Consider the following 20549-nt stretch of genomic DNA (forward strand, 5'->3'; position numbering starts at 1 on the left):
CAACTACTTTCCATTATATTCCATTTGAGTCACCATAATCTTTATTTCAAAATAGTGTTTTATTATATAAAAATGTAAAAATCCAGCAAAACCAGAAATACCGGATATATTTTCCTGGGCTTTCACATTTGTTGATTTTTATTCGCAATCTCTTTTTCAGAACAATTTACAACCTCAACCCCATTTGCAGTCTGATTATACAAGTGCTAAATGGCAGAAAGGTCTAGAATAAATACATCAAAAAAAGAGGCAAAGCCGTGAAACTAAGTTGCATGCAACAGGTCTATGCGGGTGGGGGACAGTGTCTGGGAGATAAAACAGAGGAAGACAAAGCAATTGGAAGGTTTTAGCTGAAGTTCTTTCAATCATCTTTGTCTTTTGCTCCATGTTTAAGGATGCGCGTGAACTCGATGTAATTGAAATTCCCCTTTTTGTCGATAGGCGCTTCTCTGTATAGCTCGTCCACCTCCTCATCCGTAAACCGGTCTCCCATCGTTGTCAGCAGCTCTCTCAGGTAGTCTTCCTGGATGGTGCCTGGAAGGCAGTAGAAACGGGGGTCACGAACACTTCCTGGCACTGAATGGTTCATTTCTAAGCTAGGTCAGTGTTACAAAATATTTCAGAATATCCACGTTTATGTGAACAAAAGAAACTAGCGAACTAAGGCAATATGTAACTATATCATCTTTGAGAGTTCTTTCATTTTAAAGGCTCAGTTTATAGGTTATAATGCTTACACAATTAATTTGAAGCAAGTGTTTTTCTCTAGAGGAGGAAAACAAAAACCCTCTGTATTTCAGAGATGTAAAGGAAAACAAAAAGGCAGTTGCCCAGAAAAATGGACAGTACCGGCCAAGACCAAATGTGCCAGAGGGGTAGTGCGGTTATGACAAGTCTGGAGACGAAAGCAGGAAGGAGGTTACAAGGTACATCTGAGGAAGTGTGTGGGTGGCTGAGGAGACGGTTAATGGAAAGGAAAGGGGAAAAGGAGAGGAGTAAGAAAATGTGAATAGCTAGGCTTTACGATTTAAAATGAGAGAGAAAAAAATATTTTATTTTATTTTATTTTATTTTATTTTATTTTATTTTTTTTTTAATTTTTTTTTCAACGTTTATTTATTTTTGGGACAGAGAGAGACAGAGCATGAACAGGGGAGGGGCAGAGAGAGAGGGAGACACAGAATCGGAAACAGACTCCAGGCTCCGAGCCATCAGCCCAGAGCCCGACGCGGGGCTCGAACTCACAGACCGTGAGATCGTGACCTGGCTGAAGTCGGACGCTTAACCGACTGCGCCACCCAGGCGCCCCGAGAAAAAAATATTTTAATTGTTCAAGTTAGTTCCCTATAATTTTTGGAGAGACCGGCAGTCTCTTGAAAAGTAGTTTTTATTGTCTAAGAAATACTATTCAACAGACAATTCTCCATTTGGCTTTCAGGAAGCTCAGAACCAAATTCAAAGATTAACACCTCAAACCGGGAGCTTTATGACCCACATACCTGTGACCTATCCATTCTCAGTCATACTGTCCTACTATAAATGATAGTTGATTCATTTTTTTTTTTTTTTTTTTTTTTTTTTATTATTTTTGGGACAGAGAGAGAGACAGAGCATGAACGGGGCAGGGGCAGAGAGAGAGGGAGACACAGAATCGGAAACAGGCTCCAGGCTCTGAGCCATCAGCCCAGAGCCCGACGCGGGGCTTGAACTCCCGGACCGCGAGATCGTGACCTGGCTGAAGTCGGACGCTTAACCGACTGCGCCACCCAGGCGCCCCGATTCATTTTTTTTTAAAGTTATATTTTATTCAAAAAAAAAAGGGGGGGGGGTTGCGCCTGGGTGGCTCAGTCGGTTAAGTGTCCGACTTCAGCTCAGGTCATATTTTGTGGTTTGTGGGTTGAGCCCCATGTCGGGCTCTGTGCTAACAGTGCAGGGTCTACTTGGATGCTCTCTCTCCCTCTCTCTCTGCCCCTGTCTCAACCGCACTCTTTCTCTCTCTCAAAATCAATAAACTTAAATAAATAAATAAATAAAGTTATATTTTACTTGGTTTTTTCATTTCCTAAGAAGTATTTCATATAGTCTGGAATGAGGGTGGGCATGAACAAAGAGCACTCACCAGTTGCTTCTTCATCAAAGCAAGCAAAAGCATTTCTGATGACATCTTCCGGATCTGTGCCGTTTAATTTCTCACCAAACATTGTAAGGAACATGGTGAAATTTATGGGCCCTGGAGCCTCATTCATCATGGCATCAAGGTATGCATCGGTTGGATTCTTCCCTGTAAGATTTTACATTTTAACATTAAAGGACAAAGAACTCATTTCAACACATAATTATTTGTTATTGTTACGCTCCCAACATATTTTTAAGTTACATCATCATCACATGAAACTATTTTTTTCAATTAACTTGCAATAAGGACATTTTAAAAAGACAAATTTTTGACAATGTAAAAAAATCTTTGATACATCATTATAAAAATATAGTGTGGGCTTAGGTTGCATGTTTTTCATTCATTGATACTTTCTGCAACTTTTCCTTCACTATTTTTCATCAAAAACAAGCACCAGAGGGGCACCTGGGTGGCTCAGTTAGGCACTGGACTTCTGATTCCAACTCAGGTCAAGATCTTACAGTGGTAAGATTGAGCCCTGCATCAGGCTCTGCACTAGATGTGGCACCTGCTTGGGATTCTCTCTTTCTCCCTCTCCCTCTGCCCCTTTGTTGCTTACATGCTAGCACCCTTTCTAAAAACAAACAAACAAACAAAAAAAGAAAAACAAGCACCTGAACCCATGAACCAGGCAATGCCACAGTTTTACATCTCGAATGTTGATAATGTTAAAGGTCCATCAGGGCATTTCAATGCCAGTTGTTTAAAAATTTGAAATAATTCATATTTCTTTTTTTAAATGTTTATTTTTGAGAGAGAGGCAGGGAGGACGGGGGACAGAGGATCTGAAGTGGGCTCAGCGCTGACAGCAGAGAGCCCGATGTGGGGCTTGAACTCATAAACTATGAGATCACGACCTGAACTGAAGTCAGATGCTTACCCGACTGAGCCACCAAGGCGTCTTGAAATATTCATATTTCCAATTGTGGCACAGTTGCCCATGAATTAGTATTTTCAAAAATTTTATTTATAAGTTGGTCATTTAAGCTAAAACTACTAGGTTGGCTTAGAATCCTGAGCTCATTTTTAACAATAGTATCTATTACTCAGTGGCCAGACATATATGCAAATGCTGTTTACTCATATGGCAGAACTAGTTTAGTATTGCTCATAATGGGAAATCTTAATCTCGGTTCCAACTAAGAATGCTTCTCCCCATGGAGGGAGATTCCCCTGACCCTTCCTTTGAAGTTAGGAGAAAGTCCCCTGGGAAGGGCCAGTCACGGTAGGAATGACAAAGGGCTCCTCTTTGTCCAGGCATTTGTGAGGCCCCCCATGGTATAGGAAAAGTAGCTGTGAAAGAAGGAAGCATCTAGAATTGTGGGTTTGAATCCCAGTTCTGCCACTAGCTTTGTTACTTGAGAAAAGGAGGCAGTTGTCTAGGGTTTATTTTTTTGATCTGTAAAATGGACTGGTTAAACTTGGTTTCTTAAAAGTCCCTCCCAACATTGTTTGTACTGATTCTCTATGAAAAGAATATCTTAAGTTAGATGTTCATATCTAAGGAGAATATTATACCCAACTAAGTGCTAACAATCAAATCTAGAACTGTGGTTCATACGTAGTTTTCATCCTGGGAGTTTGGGCGAAATATGAATGCCAAGTTGGCATCTGTCTTACTATAGATTACTTGTCTCACTCATTACACCTATTCAACATACCAATACAAAAATTAGCCCAAAATTAATTTTAAGATTCACTGAGTCAGTGAAAGGAGCTAAAAAGATCTACTTTTCTACCTTCAAGTTTAATTCAACTCTCTTGCCCCAATTTTTTGGGAAAAAGTCTAACCCAAAGGTGTCAAGAGAACATGGGTACAGGAAAGACACGGGGATTAAAAATGAATTGGTTTAGGCTAAGCACCTATGAACCCATTCAAGGCACCCAATATAATTTGTTGATCTGAAAGATAAATAAATACGTATCTTTAAAGGCATGGGGCTCCCCAAAATGGAAGGCCCTAAAGTCAGCCTCTTACTCTACCATCCCTCACTCATCCAACAAAGATTAACTGAACATCTATTATGAGAGGGCACAGGTTTGAGTGTTCAATCTTTGTAATACAACTAAGTCCTTCAATTTTCTTCTGTGGCCTTCTTCACTAGTGGCGCGCCCAAAAAGCATACACTTAGCTATTTTGAGTGTGAAAAGCACTGGGATCCAAACTACCTCCAAGGCAACAACTTAGTTCAGTATCCTGATTCTACTCTCACTCTGACTAAAGAAAATGTTGCAAAATGTTAACTATTGGTGCATCTAGGTAAAGGGTGTATGCATGTTCATTACACTGTTCTTTCAACTTTTTGCAGGCTTAAAAATTTTCAAAATAGGGACTCCTGGCTAGCTCAGTCACAAGAGCATTGCAACTTCATTTTTTTTTTTTTTTTTGAGCATGTACCTCTTGATCTTGGCATCATGAGTTCAAGCCCCACGTTGGGCATACAGATTACTTAAAAATAAAATCTTAAAAAGTATTTTTTTCAAAATAATATATCAGAAAAAAAAATAGAGGAACAAAATTATGTTGTGTTACTAAGAGGGAAAAAAATAACATCCCCATTTTTTGCCCTGTGGCCCCTGTTCTGGCTAACAGTCAAGCATAAGAAAACTCCAGAGTGCAGACAGAGCCTAACTGTAGGCTATTGGTGACCTGCACTCCCTTCCCTGCCCAGTCTATAGAGAACTCCTAGGTTTGCCATTTCCAACTGTAAAATCACTGCTGACTTGGGATAGAACATGGAAGACCTTCCCTCCCATCTTTCTTTTTAAGATCACAACAAACAACAAAATCACACAAGGAATAATAAATTAACACCCATAAAACCAAGTAAGGTGCCCAGACAACCAGAGGGCAGTTTATGTTTGCTTTAAATCTTGTTATTTTTACATTTTATTTTCTTCAATTATAAAAAAGTTATAAATAAAATCCTCTTATGACTGGCCAATCCCAACATGGCACTTCCCACCCAGACATCTCTCAATAAGCCTTCGAGGAATACTTACTCATGATGCAAAAAATAATTCAGAAAACACTGAGTTATTATTTTGGGGAAGTGGGCATATTAAGGATATAAAAGTCTACCTAGAGAAGCAAGCATATCATGCAAATCTTCCTTGTCAATGAAACCATCTCTGTTCTGATCAATCATGTTGAAGGCCTCTTTGAATTCCTGAATCTGTGACTGGTCAAACATGGCAAACACGTTGGATGTTGCGCGCTGGGGACGCTTCTTGGTGGTCTTGGTCTTTGCCTTTTTGCTCGACATGGTGGCTATTTAATTCTAGAGTTAAAAAGAAGAAACAAAGCAAAGGAGAATGCATAAAACATAAAACAAAAAAGAACCTGTAACACCTAAAAGTTAGCAAGTAAAAATATCTTTTAAAAAGAATATTTATTTCGAGGGAGAGTGACGGTGGGGGGGGGAGGGTGTGGGTGGGGAGGGGCAGGGAGAGAGCATGGGGGAGGGAGGGAGGGAGAGAGAGAGAGAGAGAGAGAGAGAGAGAGAGAGAGAGACTCCCAAGTAGGCTCTGTGCTGATGTAGGGTTTGACCCCACGAACCATGAAATCATGACCTGAGCAGAAATCAAGAGTCAGATACTTAACCAAATGAGCCACCCAGGCACATCAGTGAGTAAAAATAGGTTACTGTAGAATTATTACTTCAATTGGGTAAGAATACATATACATTTAAGCTTTATTTCCAATGTGACAGTTAAATGGCTAGGAAAAAAGCAGTTTTGAAAATTTTAAGAAACAGAAATCATTATATAGGTTGTCCCCAAATTCCATGAAACCCATTTTTATTGAGTGGAAATTAGTTTAAAAATACATACCAATAGCCAGCATTTACTGAGTAGCTTACTATGTGCCAAGCACCGTTAAGAGGGTTTGGGGCTCTCCTAAAGAGAAATGCTCCAAAGCTGACATTTTACTTTTTACAAGGACTGTCCCATTGAATCCTCATAACAATCCTATACAATAGGCACTCTTCTTTTTACTCCATTTTACTACCAATATTGCATAAACTCTCTGAGTCTTGGTTTTTCAAAACAGTGTGGAAACCAGGGAAGCTCACTCGATCTTCAGTTTTACAGCAAAACACAGCCTCTAGTTCAGTGTAAGTGAGACTTAAATGAGAGGACATTTGTAGAGACTAGTATAGTCACTGTATGGTACATGTTCAAAGGCTCTCATCTTTAAAAAATTATCAAAAGCTACTCTTTTTTCATTACTTTTTAAAAGTCATCTCTATGCCCAACGTGAGGCTCGAACTCAGGACCCTAAGATCAAGAGTCACATGCTCTACTGACTGAGCCAGCCAGGCATCCCAAAACCTACGACTCAATCTTGCATCCCTTCCTTTGACATTTCTCCTTTCCTTTGACAAAACTTTTAGAATACCAGTGTAATACTCAACTATTTTCATTTTCTCATCTTTTCAATCACTCCTCAATTCTCTGTAATATGGCTTTGGTGGCAGCCTCCAACACTCTATTGAAAGCCACCAATAATTTAAAGTCATTTTTTTTTTTTTAATGTTTGTTTATTTTTGACAGAGAGAGAGAGGCAGAGCATGAGTGGGGGAGGGGCAGAGAGAGACAGAGACACAGAATCTGAAGCAGGCTCCAGGCTCTGAGCTCTCAGCACAGAGCCCAATGCGGGGCTCGAGTTCATGACCTGAGCTGAAGTCGGACGTTTAGCTGACTGAGCCACCCAAGCACCCCATAAATGTCAAATAGAATAAACACATTTCATTCCATTTTTTATTTGCAGTTTCAAATAATGTAGATAAACGCAACACAAAAATACTATCAGCTTTGGGATTAGAAAGTCCTGAGTTCAAACCTCAGCTCCACCATTACTAGCTACATATTATCTTGGAAAACCCAGAGGCACCAGAGCCATTTTTCAATCCAATGTCTTATTCCATCTTCACAATTGCCCTATGAGATAGGTATTATTTAGGTTAAAATATAAAATCAATGGCCCTGTGTAGTAAACAATTTTGCTCAAAGAGAGTCTTGGCCTTTTCCCTCTGCTCCTGGGAGGTAATCTCTAAGCCTGTGGAATGTCCTGCTGATATCAGGGTCTTGGGTCATATCAGACAGCCTAATAATGTAATTTATTGTGGGGGCTTTGGGTCATGTGTTATCAGTTTGACCACTCAAGGGGTTGGAGACTGAGGTCAGCCACAGAGCAGCTGACAGTATTTATGTGATAGAGCCCCAGTAAAAACTATGGATATCAGAGATCAAGTAAGCCTTCCTAGTTGGCAATACATCATGCATATTGTCACATCTTATTGCCAGGAGGGGTCAACACTGTCCAAGGAAGAGGACAACTGGGGGCTCTGCATTTGGAACCCTCCTGGACTATGCAACATACATCTCTTCCCTTGGCTGATTTCAATCTGAACCCTTTTACTGTAATAAACCATAACTAACAGTATAACAGCTTTTAATGAGTTCTGTGAATCCTAGCAAAGTTATCAAAACTAAGGGTTGTCTTGGGGACCCAAACTTGCAACCGGTGTCAGAAATGAGGGTGGTCTTGGGGACTGTTCTCTAATTCTGTAGCTCCATAGTGTGAAAGCAGATGACTAGATGGGACAATGGCTGACCAAGGCAATTTTGGACTTGGGTATCTAGGACTTTTAGTCTTAGACTTAATTTTTTTGGTACTGTTTTTAAGATTGTAATCTCTACACTCAATGTGGGGCTTGAATTCACAACCCTGAGATCAAGAGTTGCATGCTCGAGTCTTGGACTTTTAATCTACATTGTTTACTTTTCTTTTTCAATTCAAAAAAATACACCAGTGGGTATTCTAAAGCTTGGCTTAGTGGTGCAGGTTGAAGTACATCAGCCTTAGAGTTTCTCATTCTAACATTCCAACTCCTTCCCTACCCCACATACTTGTCCTGAATAAATGTTAATTTTCTCTTCTGTCCTATAACTTAGCTTATTTCAGCTTAGTTATATTGAAGGTTAGAGACAGAATGTGGTCCACCAGCAAGGCACTTGACTATGCTTTAATTCTTCTTCCCATTCCAAAACTGTTGGATCAAAATTTTTTCATGCTAAAAATCCTAAAATTCTATTTCTTCAAGTAATAATATGTACATAAGACAGTAAATAGGAAGGCAAGAATTAGTTCTCTCAGTATCCACAAATTATGTTTGTAATAGTCACTGAGAAAAAACTCCCAAAGAGTAAATTTTTATTAAAAAAAAAATTGGTTGTGTCATGCTAACCTTACAGCTACCCAAAATATTTAAGCATTTCTGAAGCTTATTTGGAGTTCAGGAAGCTGCTGCCAAGATGAGATTAAACACGCAAAATTTTTTTATTAGGGGAAATGCCTGTGAGAGAGAATGGGGAAGTAACCAACAAGGCTGGAAAAGCCCTTAGACAGTGAACCAAGTCTGACCCCTAGAGTGAAGGAAACAGGGAAGGAAAGCGAAAGACAAGAGCAATTCACTAAATGACCCTAATCAAAATATGTTACAGAGCAGATAATAGGCTCAATATAACACCACAGTTTCTTTTAAAAGTTTTTTTTTTTTTTTTTCTTCCTGGGGTGCCTGGGTGGTTCAGTCAGTTAATTATCCGACTTTGGCTAGGGTCATTATCTCACGGTTCGTGGGTTCAAGCCCCACATCACGCTCTGTGCTGACAGCTCGGAGCCTGGAGCCTGCTTTAGATTCTGTGTCTCCCTCTCTCTCTGCCTCTCTCTCAAAAATAAACATTAAAAAAAATTAAAAAAAATTTTCATTACCTCATGTTAAAATAGTACACATTTTAAATAGTACACATTTATACACATATAAGGTACCTATAGACACTACACACATACGCACATAAAATATGAGCTGATAATAAAATATCAGCTGAAGAGTGAAGCCAAGTTGTAGCAAAACAATCAATCTCAAAAGAACTCTACCCCCAAAAGAAAATACATTCCTCTTTCTCCTTTTCTTCTGAGATAAGTATCTTGGCTTTCTCTACTTTCTCACTTCCCACTCACTCTCAACCCACCACAATCTGGCTTTTCTCCCCTCTACTGCAACTGCTTTCAAACTGCCAAATCCAGTCTAACTCAATGGATCCCTCTGCTGTCTCTGACACCATTTTATCCCTCTTGGCCTTGGTGAACAGTAACAGTAGAAATGAACTGTCCAAAATGGAAAGAGAATGCAAGGTTCCCAACCTTGTATACCTTCCACTCCTGATGAAGTAACATGGGGCAAGCTGAGGGCAAAGTGCAGGCCAACAGCTACCCCCTGCCCCCCACACAGGTGGGACATGTATGATACTCCTTGGACACTCCAGGCTACCCAAAACAAGGAAAGGACAAAAAACCCAAAAATAAACAAACAAAAAACACTCAAATGGTTAAACTGATAAGAGTCCCCACTAGTTTACCAGAAAAAGGCAACCCCATCATAGCCTGAAGTCCAGGAACTCCCTGCGACTTAATGTTAATGCTTTGCTAGAGGGAAAAACAACCTTAGGTTGACAATAATAGCTAGGCCTCCGGTAAGTCTTTTTTTTTTTTTTTTTAATTTTTTTTTTTTTAACGTTTATTTATTTTTGAGACAGAAAGAGACAGAGCACGAACGGGGGAGGGTCAGAGATAGGGAGACACAGAATCCGAAACAGGCTCCAGGCTCTGAGCTGTCAGCACAGAGCCCGACGCGGGGCTTGAACTCACGGAGCGCGAGATCATGACCTGAGCCAAAGTCGGCCGCTTAACCGACTGAGCCACCCAGGCGCCCCTCCAGTAAGTTTTTAGTATGTGAAAGTCTCTTTGGAAACTCCCTCTACCCCAACTCCATAAACCCATAACCCCCCACACTTACAATGCACAGGCCCTGTCCCCATGCCTTAATAAAATCACCTTTTTGCACCAAAAACTTCAAGAATTTTTTCTTGTCCATTGGCTCCGAACCTCACAAACCCCACCCCAAAACCTCATAACTCTCAGGAGGGAAACTCCTAAATGTTATACTGGAGAGGTTCGTTTATGTTAAATACTTGGTTGACTTGGTGATACCAACTTACTCTTCTCTCAGTTCTATTTCTATGATTGGTCCTCTTCCATTTTCTTGTTAGGCTCTTATCTTCTCCACTCACCTAGGTATTCATGTTTCCCAATATTCTAGCAGTCCATGGCTTATTAAAATTCTTTCCATTCTGCTTTCCTTGATCTCATCAACTCTCACTGGTCTGACAACATTCAATGGCTCCCAAATCTGTATCACCAGGCCTGACCTTTCCCTTGGCTACAGACTCCAACATCCAACTGAAAGGCACTCATTTGGACATCCCACAGACACTCATAATCAATGTGTTAAAAAGTGAATTCATTATCTTCCCACTTCTAAATTGTCTTAGTTTTCTGTCATTTACCTACTCCCCAAGCCAAAAACTTAGGAGTCATCCCCAACTCATCCCTCTTCCTGATGAATCAAGCCCTACCTCTTAAATATTTCTCAGATTTGCTCATCTTCCTCTTTCCTCTCCCACCACCCTAAACTGGGCCTTCATTATCTCTGTGTAGAATATTTCTATGTCGGGGTGCCTGGGTGGCTTAGTCAGTTAAGCGTCCGACTCTTGGTTTCAGCTCAGGTCATGATATTGGTTGCGTGAGTTCTAGCCCCATGTCGGGCTCTGCTGGTAGTGCGGAGCTTTCTTGGGATTCTCTCTCTGCCCCTCCCCAACTCATGCTGTCTCTGCCTCTGTCAAATAAATAAACTTAAAAATATATATATTTCTATGGCCAACTAACCTATCTTCTTGCTTCTTCATCCCTCTAAACTGCCCTTTAAATTCCAGCCAGTGGTGTCTAACACATGAATATGAATATGACCTTATCTTTCCCTTAAAAATCTTTGGCTGTCCACTGCATACAGTACAGAATACAAGTTCTTAAGCATGGTACACAAGGTCCTCCTTTCCATACTCTAGAATGACCTTTCCAGCCTTATCTCTAGCCATTCTCTGCTTTGTACTTTTCCTTCAGTAACACCAAACTGCTTGTATGTGTCCACGGCACCACGCAGTTTGTTACCTTATATATTTTTGTTCTTGCTACTTTTCCAGCCCCAAATGCTTTAAGACCAAGGAGAAAATTAAAGGTCTACTCAACTTATGGCTCCATTCCATTTATTGAGTGACTCATATGGTAGGCACATTATGTGCATTAAACTTAACACGCCTGCTTCACAAATGTAGAAACTGAAGATCAAAGCAATTAAATAACTTTCCCAAGGTCACCTAGTGGCAGACCTGGGAGCCAAGCCCCATTTATTGAAGGCTATTTCTAACTTTGTATTTTTCACTTTGTACTAAATATTCTTTTAGATATCTTTAATTTACCACATTTTTTTTTAAAGTTTATTTATTTATTTGGGAGAGGGAGAGAGAGAACCCCAAGCAGGCTCCATGCTCAGCCTGACACAGAACCTGATTTCACCATAGCGAGATCACCAGCTGGGCAGATATCAAGAGTCAGATGCTTAAGTGACTGAGACACCCAGGTGCCCCTTGAACTTACCACAAAATATAAAAAACTTTCAGTATGACCAATGCAATCTAACACTGATTTCTGAGCAGTGACTTTCCTCTGAATTCAAATCCTTGAGTTTTCCAATAAATTCAGACGATACTGGAGAAACCAATGTACAGGACAGAATTGCACAGTGAAACGGGAACTGCAATGTAGGTTTAAACAAGTGACAATATTTCCTGTCAGTTATGGTCTTGGTTTGACATCATAGGTAAGGCTTGAAACCTTTATCTAGGACTGTCAAGTTAATGTTCAACTTATAAATGTTAAGCAGGAAACAACAACCAAACTCCACTCTTAAACTGTAATTACAAAAAAAAAAAAAAAAGCAAAAAAAACCCCTCATATAAACCAGCATGTAATTTAATGAAGAACCATCAACAGCAGTAAATACTTCTCACTTCCTCTTTAAATATGTCATTATTTTTGTAAATTTCTCACATAGAGTGAACTAAAGGTGTATGTAGTGTTCACAGAACTTATAAGGGTTGGGATACAGGAACACTGGTATATGTGGCTGTGGTGTCAACATATTTAGATAATGATCTAAATGTCTGCAAAATCACCTGCGATACTGTTGTGTAAATCAAAACTTGGGCATGATAATCACTACTAATAAGCAGAAATTGCTTGTGAACTTTATCCAGCCTATATGACTTTATTGGCTTTTATGAAGCATATTCTGTCAGCTACCTAGGACTTCCTTGACATTCCTTTAAGGGTTCCTTCTTTATACCTTAAGTCAGCTAGGGGCTGTCGCCATATGACAAATAAATCTGTCTCTCACAACAGTTAACCTTCTGGTTTCAATATTGGCTGCACATTAGAATCACCCTGGAAGTTTAAAAAGAACTGATGCCTAAGTCCTAGTCTGGTCTAACTGAAACTGAATGGTGATGGGTGGTGCCCAGGAATTTGTAATTTAAAAAAATGCATCAGGTGAGTCCATTTAGGAGGGTTGAGCACCAATGAGTTAACCATTTACAAGGCACTGGTTATTTACGCATCGAGTTTCTTTTAGTTCTTTTAAAACTTAGTCATGTTTTAATGGAGATGCTAGAGAGCTGGACACTAATTCTAGTTCTGTCATTCACAAGTTAGTTACATGACCTTTGGTCATTTTAGCTTTCCTGGGCCTCACTTTCCTCATCTATAAAATAAAATAAGTAGATCTGAAGTCACAAACTGGCAGCTGCCAAACTGTATGCAATCCACAGGGAGGTTCACTTACTTCTCCCAGGGATTACCTTTTTAAATGCCTTCTTCAGTAACTGAGTTAGCTTGCCAACATTGTAAAAAGCTTAAGTTTACTTTAATAAAAACAACTTTCAGATGTCTTGAAAAACTGTATGATAAAGAATCAATTGACCGGCATTCGTAAGTTCCTGTAGATAATGAGTATTCAGTGAGGAATCCCCACTACTCCCTACATCTTCCTGTCACAGTTGGTATTTGTTTATGTGATGGCCTGGCCTCTGAGAGCATCTGAACTTGTTCTTTGGCTACGGTGGTAGCCAAACTTCAAGATGGGCCTCCACATTTCTCATGCCCTTGCGCAGTCCCCACCAACAGTGGAAAGGGTTGACCTGTGAAAAGAGGTAAAATAATTTTCCTTCCACCCTTTTGAGTTCTTGGCTGCCACTTCTGTAATTACATATTCACAAGAAAACAGTTTACTAACATGTGTAACAGCAGAGATTCCCAGGGAAAAGCCAACTCAGAAAGGTAGCTTAGAACTCAGTCTAAAAAAATTTTTTTTAAAAATGAAAATAGCTTAAATATCATCTTCAACTGAAGACAAAGAAGACAGGTGTGTGTGAGGGGAAGAGGCTAGTGACGGAAGGTTACCAGGAAAAGCAAGCAAACAGGGTAAGGCTTGTTAGGTAGATTTAATCAGGGCTTTCTCTGCTGATAAGAGGCTAACGTTGTCTCCTGAGAATAACCTTTGTCCTTCCTGGTAGACAGGGGAGGAAGGACACCTATGCAAATTTATGCCCTGCTTTTAGGTAAATAGGAGGACAGAGAGCTTTTCTTGTGTCTGCTTCTTCAGCTGCCAATACCAACTTACCAGCCATATGAGTCAGCCATCTTGGAGACTGGTCTTCCTTCGGATGACTGCAAACCTGGCTGACATCTGGATTGCAACCTTATGAGACTCAGAACCACTAGCTCAGCTGCCTTGGAATACCAGATCCTCAGAAACTATTGCTTTTTTAAGGTGCTGAGTTTGAGATAATTTGTTATATAGTACTAGAAAACTAAAAAAAGCTACTGTGTTTCCTTGACCTCTTTAATATTAAAATAGGACAATGCCTTTATTTCAGAATTATGGCCGTAGTCAAGTTTATATTGGATACGGAACTTTCTATTCCTGGTTAGAAAATTTTAATTCCTTCTATTCAATTTCTCCAAGTTCTGTGGGTTCCTTTCTTTTTTTTTTTTTTTTAAAGGAATCTCTATACCCAACACGGGGCTCGAACCTACAACCCTGAGATCAAGAGTCACATGCTCTACCAAGCCAACCAGGCACTCCTAACTTTTGGCATTTAAAAAATATTTCTCTAGTAATTTAACCATTCCATCTAGATTTTTAAATGTTAGCTCACAATTACTCATAATACTATTTACTTTAAGTTTATTTAAAAAAATTTTTTTTAATGTTTATTTACTTTTGGGAGAGAGAGACAGAGACAGAACATGAGCACGGGAGGGGCAGACAGAGGGAGATACAGAACTGGAAGCAGGCTTCAGGCTCCTCACTGTCAACAGAGCCTGATGTGGGGCTTGAACTCATGAACTGTGAGATCATGACCTAAGCTGAAGTTGGAGGCCCAACTGACTGAGCCACCCAGGCACCCTGGAAGTTTCTTTATTTTTAAGTAATCGCTATCCCCAACGTGGGGCTTGAGCTCATGACCCCCTGAGATCAAGAGTTGCATGCTCTGACTGAGCCAGCCAGGCACCCCTTCTATGGGTTCCTCTTTTAACTTCAATAGAATCACCACTTCCTCAACATTCCCATCAACACTATCCTGTTCTTCTGATTCCTATGCTGTTTTGCTAGTTCTTGTTTCCTAATTGGAGTTTCCTGAAAAGCTCTATCTTTGAACTATTGTGCTTTTCTCAGGTACTGGTCAAAAAACCAAAATGAGGTAATTGGGGGAACACCTGGGCGACTCAGTGGGTTAAGCATCTGACCCCTGATCTCAGTTCAGGTCTTGATCTCAAGGTTGTTTGGGCTCCCTGCTGGGCATGAAGCCTACTTTACAAAAAGAAAAAAAAAAAAGAGGTAACTGGGGAGGAAGGAGAAGATGGTTTTGTGAGCAAAAGGATGATGAAGAGTTCAAGTTTTAGCCAAGCTACAGGAGAATGGTAGTGGAGACGCTTAGGGTCAGGATACTTAGGGGGTCTCCTTTTAGCCAGACCAATTTGTAAGCAGAGGCAGAAGGTGAGACCTGACAGTAAATGCAGAAGACCAGAGAGCAGTTCTGCTAAAAGCTAAAGTCATTTCCAATTCAATTCTCATGCTCACCAAGGTCTAACAAAATCTTTAGAAATTTCTCATGGATTCCCATGGTCATTATTGTAGTCAAGACTAATGTTGGTGCTAATTAGGAGGATCAAATGACTGGATACATGAGCAACGGTCTGAAAACAGTAATCATAAGGGGGAATTTAGTATATAATCAAGCTAGAATAGTCCACAAAATTAAGCTCATATACTTAATGACATGTCATTGTTTTTATGCTACATATTTAGGCAAATATGTAATCAGTTCTATAAATTATTATGTGTATTTTTTTAAAGAGCCAAACACAATTTTTACAGCTTTCCTCTTAGTACCAGCTAAACTTTCCCCATAGCATACATATTTTAGTATTTACCACATATGTTATAATGCTGTCATTTTGTAATTATGGGTTTTATGATCACCCCAGTTGGCAGTAAATATTCCATCCCCTGAACACCCATATCATTTTGTTTTATTGCAGTGAAATGTATGTATGGTGAAATGCACAGATCTTAAAAATGAGTTTTTGTAAATGTGAACATTTATCTAACCACCATCCCAATCAAGTTATAAATGTTAACATCACTCCAGAAAGTTCCTTCCAAGTCAATGACTTCTCCCAGAGGCAACCATTGCTCAGATTTCTATAAACCAGAAATTTATTAATTTAACCATAAATTTGTTCTGTCTTTGAAATTCTTATAAATGGAATTATACAGTGTATATTCTATATGCCTCACTTCTTTCACTCAATACATTTTTGAGATTCATCTATCTTGTTGCATTTATCTGTGATTTATTCTTTTATTACTGCCCAGTAATATTTTCTTGCCATGCCATTCACCTATACATTTTTATGGCGTTTAGCCTTTTTTACCTTGGATTGTGTGGTATAGTAGACTGCCTTACACTTGGCATGTGCTCCATAAATATTTGTAAAGCAAATACATACATAGGCTTCCTTCCTATCACAAACAGAATTACATATACATATATTCATTATAAAGTAGATCCTGGATCTTACTCCTAAAATAAATCTTTTCTCTATGATTTACCCATGGTTCAGCATAAACTCCACTGGACTCTTCCTCAAGAGATCCTCAACAAAACTTACCAGTTACCTGCTGTTCCACGCCTGGAAGAAACAATGCTAATAACAGACAATAATTGAGTGCTAAGTATGTGCTAGGCACTGGTGTAAGCATTTCACATGTATTAACATATTTAATCCTCACAACTTATGATATAAGCGCTATTATCTCCATTTCTCAGAAGAGAGAATTAGGGCAAAGAGAATAAACAATTTGTGCCTGCAGCCACACAGCTAGAAAATGGTAGAGTTTATTTTAAATTTTATTTATTTTGAGAGAGAGAGAGAGACAGAGAGAGTGCAAGTGGGGGAGAGGCAGTGAGAGAGTGAGAGAGAGAGAGAGAGAGAGAGAGAGAGAGAGAGAGAGAGAGTCCCAAGCAGGCTCCAAGCTATCAGCGCAGAGCCTGACAGCAAGGCTCGAACTAAGGAACTGTGAGATCATGACGTGAGTCAAAATCAAGAATCAGATGCCTGATTGAGCCACCCAAGCACCTGGAAAATGGTAGAGTTTAAATTCAGGATCTGTACTCAGGAAGTCTAGCTCCAGAGCTGTACCACTAGCCCGTTTCTCCTATATATAGACAGCTCAAATTCTCTATCATGAAAACATGGGTAGCTAGCTGGGGGTAACAAGCAATGCCACCACACAGCAAAGATGCAGAATAAGGAAGATCCCAACGCTGCTGGCAATGAAAACCATCCCTAAGTACTTGGCGTCTTTGAATCCTAGAAGAGAGGGACAATCAGCCCCATTTATGGGCTCTAAGTCCTCTTATCTTTCCTAATCCCACAACCCTCACCTGGGGATCTGTCCTTCAGAAGTTTCAGTCTATCCTGTCAAAACTCAGTCTCATTAAAGCATAAACAAACATCAAGCCATCCAATATAGAAGCTGTTTCATTCAACAGTGCCTGAACAAACAAAAAGCTGTGCACTTAGTTATGAGGCCCAGTGGGGTCCACCTAATGCTTACAAAGAAAATGAGAGGCACACGTGAGTCCTTCAAGTGACCTTGGGCAAATTATCTCGCTTCTCTGGGTTTCAATGTCCTCAATTATAAAATGAAAGATAATCTATAAGACAAGTCATCTATTTCACAAGATAGTCTTTAAGGTTCTTTTGAATTCTAAAATGCTATGATTCTTCTCTTACAAAAAGACCATTTCAAATCCATCTTAAACAAAGGCTGCCAAACTAATTTTCTAAGCACCTCTTTCTTCATATTACTCCCCTAGTAATGAATCCAAAATGACTGCCTAATGCCTCTTACATAATCTGTTATTTCTGGCCAAGTTTTCAAGACATCCATAAAAACGTCTCACTTACCTACCTATCTACCCTTATACCCACCTATTACTCATTATAGTTCTTGTTCCATTCAGGCTGGTCTCCCCACTGTCTCCTTTTCACCCAACACAATTCCCACCTTTTGAGATTTTCCTCTTGTTACCTCCTACCACAGATCCTGCCAGAAACACTTCAGTTCTACCACCTAGGGCTGAATTTAAGGTCTTCAAGGAGGTTACGATTTTTTTCTTCAGGAAATCTTTCTTGACTTGTGATTTGTCCTTTTCTTCCATCAACACGCATGACCTGAATCTTTACAAGATGCAAGACACAGTGAGAGTTACAACTCCTATGGGCATCGTTCCATTTTAGCCTGTACCAACCATGCACTCCAGTACAGGTTCTCTTAACAGTTTCCGTGGACACTTCACCTAATGCAAAGAAGCACGCACCACTAGACTCCTGCACCCACCAAAGCATCCAGCCCTGTGTGCGGCACAGAGCAGGTGCTGGCAGCGGGGCCGCGGGGAGGTCGGAGGCACCAGGTGTGTGAAGTCACCCGGGTGACGCAGGGCCGGTCTACGCGCTGCCCGGTACCCAGCCACCTCTTCCAGCAGGGCGTCTCCCTAGCCCGGCTTCATCCGCCCTGGCGCTGCCCGGCCTCTCAACGTTCAGGCCCAGGCCCGGCCGCTGCCAGGGCCTCTTCATCAACCCTCTTCGTCCAGCCCAACAGGTTCCGAAGCCCCCGGTCCCCGGCGTCCGGGTCTATTGGGGCGGGGTCCCGGCGGCGGGCAAGAGCCTGGAAGGGAGGGGGCGAGGGGGGAGGCCCGAGGGATGTCGCGCGCCGGGGCGAGCGCCACTCACCGCCGCCAGACACCAGAGCCCGGTCTGCCCTGCGCGAGACGACGAGCGACGGCGACGATCGCTGGGCTGCGGTGCTACAGTGGCGGCGCCCGGCACTTCCTGCCTCGAGAAGTGGACCGGAAAGCGCACCGGAAGGCGCGGCGAGATCCAACTCGGGACGGGGGGATGCAAGAGGGGTTCTCGCTCAGGACCGAGCGAAGCCCGCTGTGTCGGCCGAGGAGCGAGGCTGCGGCCGAAGAACACAGCCTGGGCTTTAGTTGTCTTCTGTGGCCTGTTGCATCGGCTGCTGCCTCCCCTCCTGCGTGCGGCTGTAGCCCCGCGGCCCGCCCTCCTCCCCCGCCTTATGCGGCGGGTTCCCGCGGCCCTTCCGCATTCCCGGGCTGCAGGGCGCCGGGCCGGGTTTGGAATTTGACCCGGTGGGGTGGGGTGGGGCGGGGCGCGGTTCCCCAGGATTTGGGGGGTCCCGGGTGCCGAAGGCCTCCCACCCTGGGCTCCCACAGTTGGCACATGAAAATACAGCTCGCGTAGTTCCATATGAACTTGAAGTAAAAGAACTAATTAGGGTGCGTCCCGCGTAATACTGCGGAAGGTAAGAGGGCGGCGGCGGGGCGGACTCCTGCCTGCTGGAAAACCCTTTCTTTTTCAACGGAGCTCCAGCCAGAGTTCTATCATTTAGCCTTCAAATTATAAGGTTTATGGCCCTACAGACCACGGCTAGCCTATAACTGTTTCATTCTCCTTACAACCACAAGAAAGTTTTGCTCAAAATGTTTTTTGCTTTCCTTGGGTCAACAGATGAGAGAATTACGCGCACACACATTTATAAAATGCTCTTCGTCAAAACAGGAAACCACGAAGCTACATTACACAAGTTTGTGCCTATAACCTTCACTTCCCTCATTCTAATATAGATGAATGCCACTATTTCTGGGTAATGGAGGATAAGCCAATAGCAAACCTTTATTGAGCACTTGTTACTGCCTGAAAGTGTGCCAGATGCTGGGGAGAGGAATAATAGTCTTTTATATTCTAGAAATCTTTGATCAGAAATTCCTAGATATTAGGAACCATGTGTTCAGCACTCTATAGCAGTTCTTAAACAGCAGCGTGTGTAAGCAAAACCTGGAGGGCTTAGTAAAAGATTCTTGAGCCCCAACCCCAGATACTCAGATTCAATAGGTCAAAGGCGAGGCAATAATTTGCATTTCTAGTAAATACAAATTTACTAGATGCCGGGGGTTGCTGATGCTGTGGTCTTAATCTGAGTAACATTGCCCAAGGTCGAGATAATTAGGGAATGCATTTTCTCAGAATTTGAAAAGCAATTTCCGAAATGTCACACCTGATTCTAAAATAATGACTCTTTCCCTTGGCTGCAATCTGCTCTTTGGTCCAATAGTATAATTTTTTAACACTCAAAATCAAGAGTTTGGCTTCTTTAGGTCTTTGTCATAGAGCCCTTCAAGTATGGTCTACTACCATCCCATAAGCCCTCATCTTTGCCAGCTTAGTTAAGATCATCGCTGAGGGACTCTGACTGCACTTTGACTTTGATCTCCATATTTGTTTATAGAACTGCTTTCCAATACAATAGTCACCAACCACATGTGGCTATTCAAATTGAAATTAAAAACTCAGTTCCTCAGTTATATTAGACATGTTTCAAGTGCTCAATAGCCGTATGTGGCTAATGTCCTTATTGGAAAGCAGAGACCATTTCTGTCATCACAGAAAGTTGTACTGAAAAGCTCTGTTCGTAAAATAATTCTAGGGTATATTGTTCTTTAGATTCAAAAGAAAAACAATATTTATTAATGAAAAGCCAATTATCTAGGTATCTAGCTCTTGGGTTATGGCTAATTAAGGCATATCCTTTTCAAAGATAACTGTGGTCATTAAAAAGAATGGTTACAAATAAAGGTGGCTATGCCAAAACATGAAAAATAATTTAAGTTATGTTAAACTAAAAACAAGGTGTATGTTCATTACAACTATAAAATGTATGTGGATAATAAGACATTATGGCACTACTTGAGTAGGGAGATAGAC

At 41.1% G+C, this 20549-nt stretch overlaps 1 protein-coding gene across 1 annotated transcript; it reads right to left on the reverse strand.

The window, feature by feature from the left end:
- Positions 1–40: 40 nt before the first annotated feature.
- LOC112868099 (myosin regulatory light chain 12B) lies at positions 41–18639 on the reverse strand. Its single transcript, XM_025931039.2, has 4 exons — positions 18501–18639; positions 5259–5457; positions 2120–2281; positions 41–534 (listed from the first exon to the last, which is right to left on the reverse strand). The coding sequence occupies exons 2-4, from the start codon at positions 5440–5442 to the stop codon at positions 362–364; spliced, it is 519 nt and encodes a 172-aa protein (XP_025786824.2). The 5' UTR covers positions 5443–5457; positions 18501–18639; the 3' UTR covers positions 41–361.
- Between the last annotated feature and the right edge of the window lie 1910 nt (positions 18640–20549).

Source organism: Puma concolor, chromosome D3 (assembly GCF_028749965.1).
Source record: "Puma concolor isolate L17-30 chromosome D3, mPumCon1.1.hap2, whole genome shotgun sequence".
Classification (NCBI taxonomy): domain Eukaryota; kingdom Metazoa; phylum Chordata; class Mammalia; order Carnivora; family Felidae; genus Puma; species Puma concolor.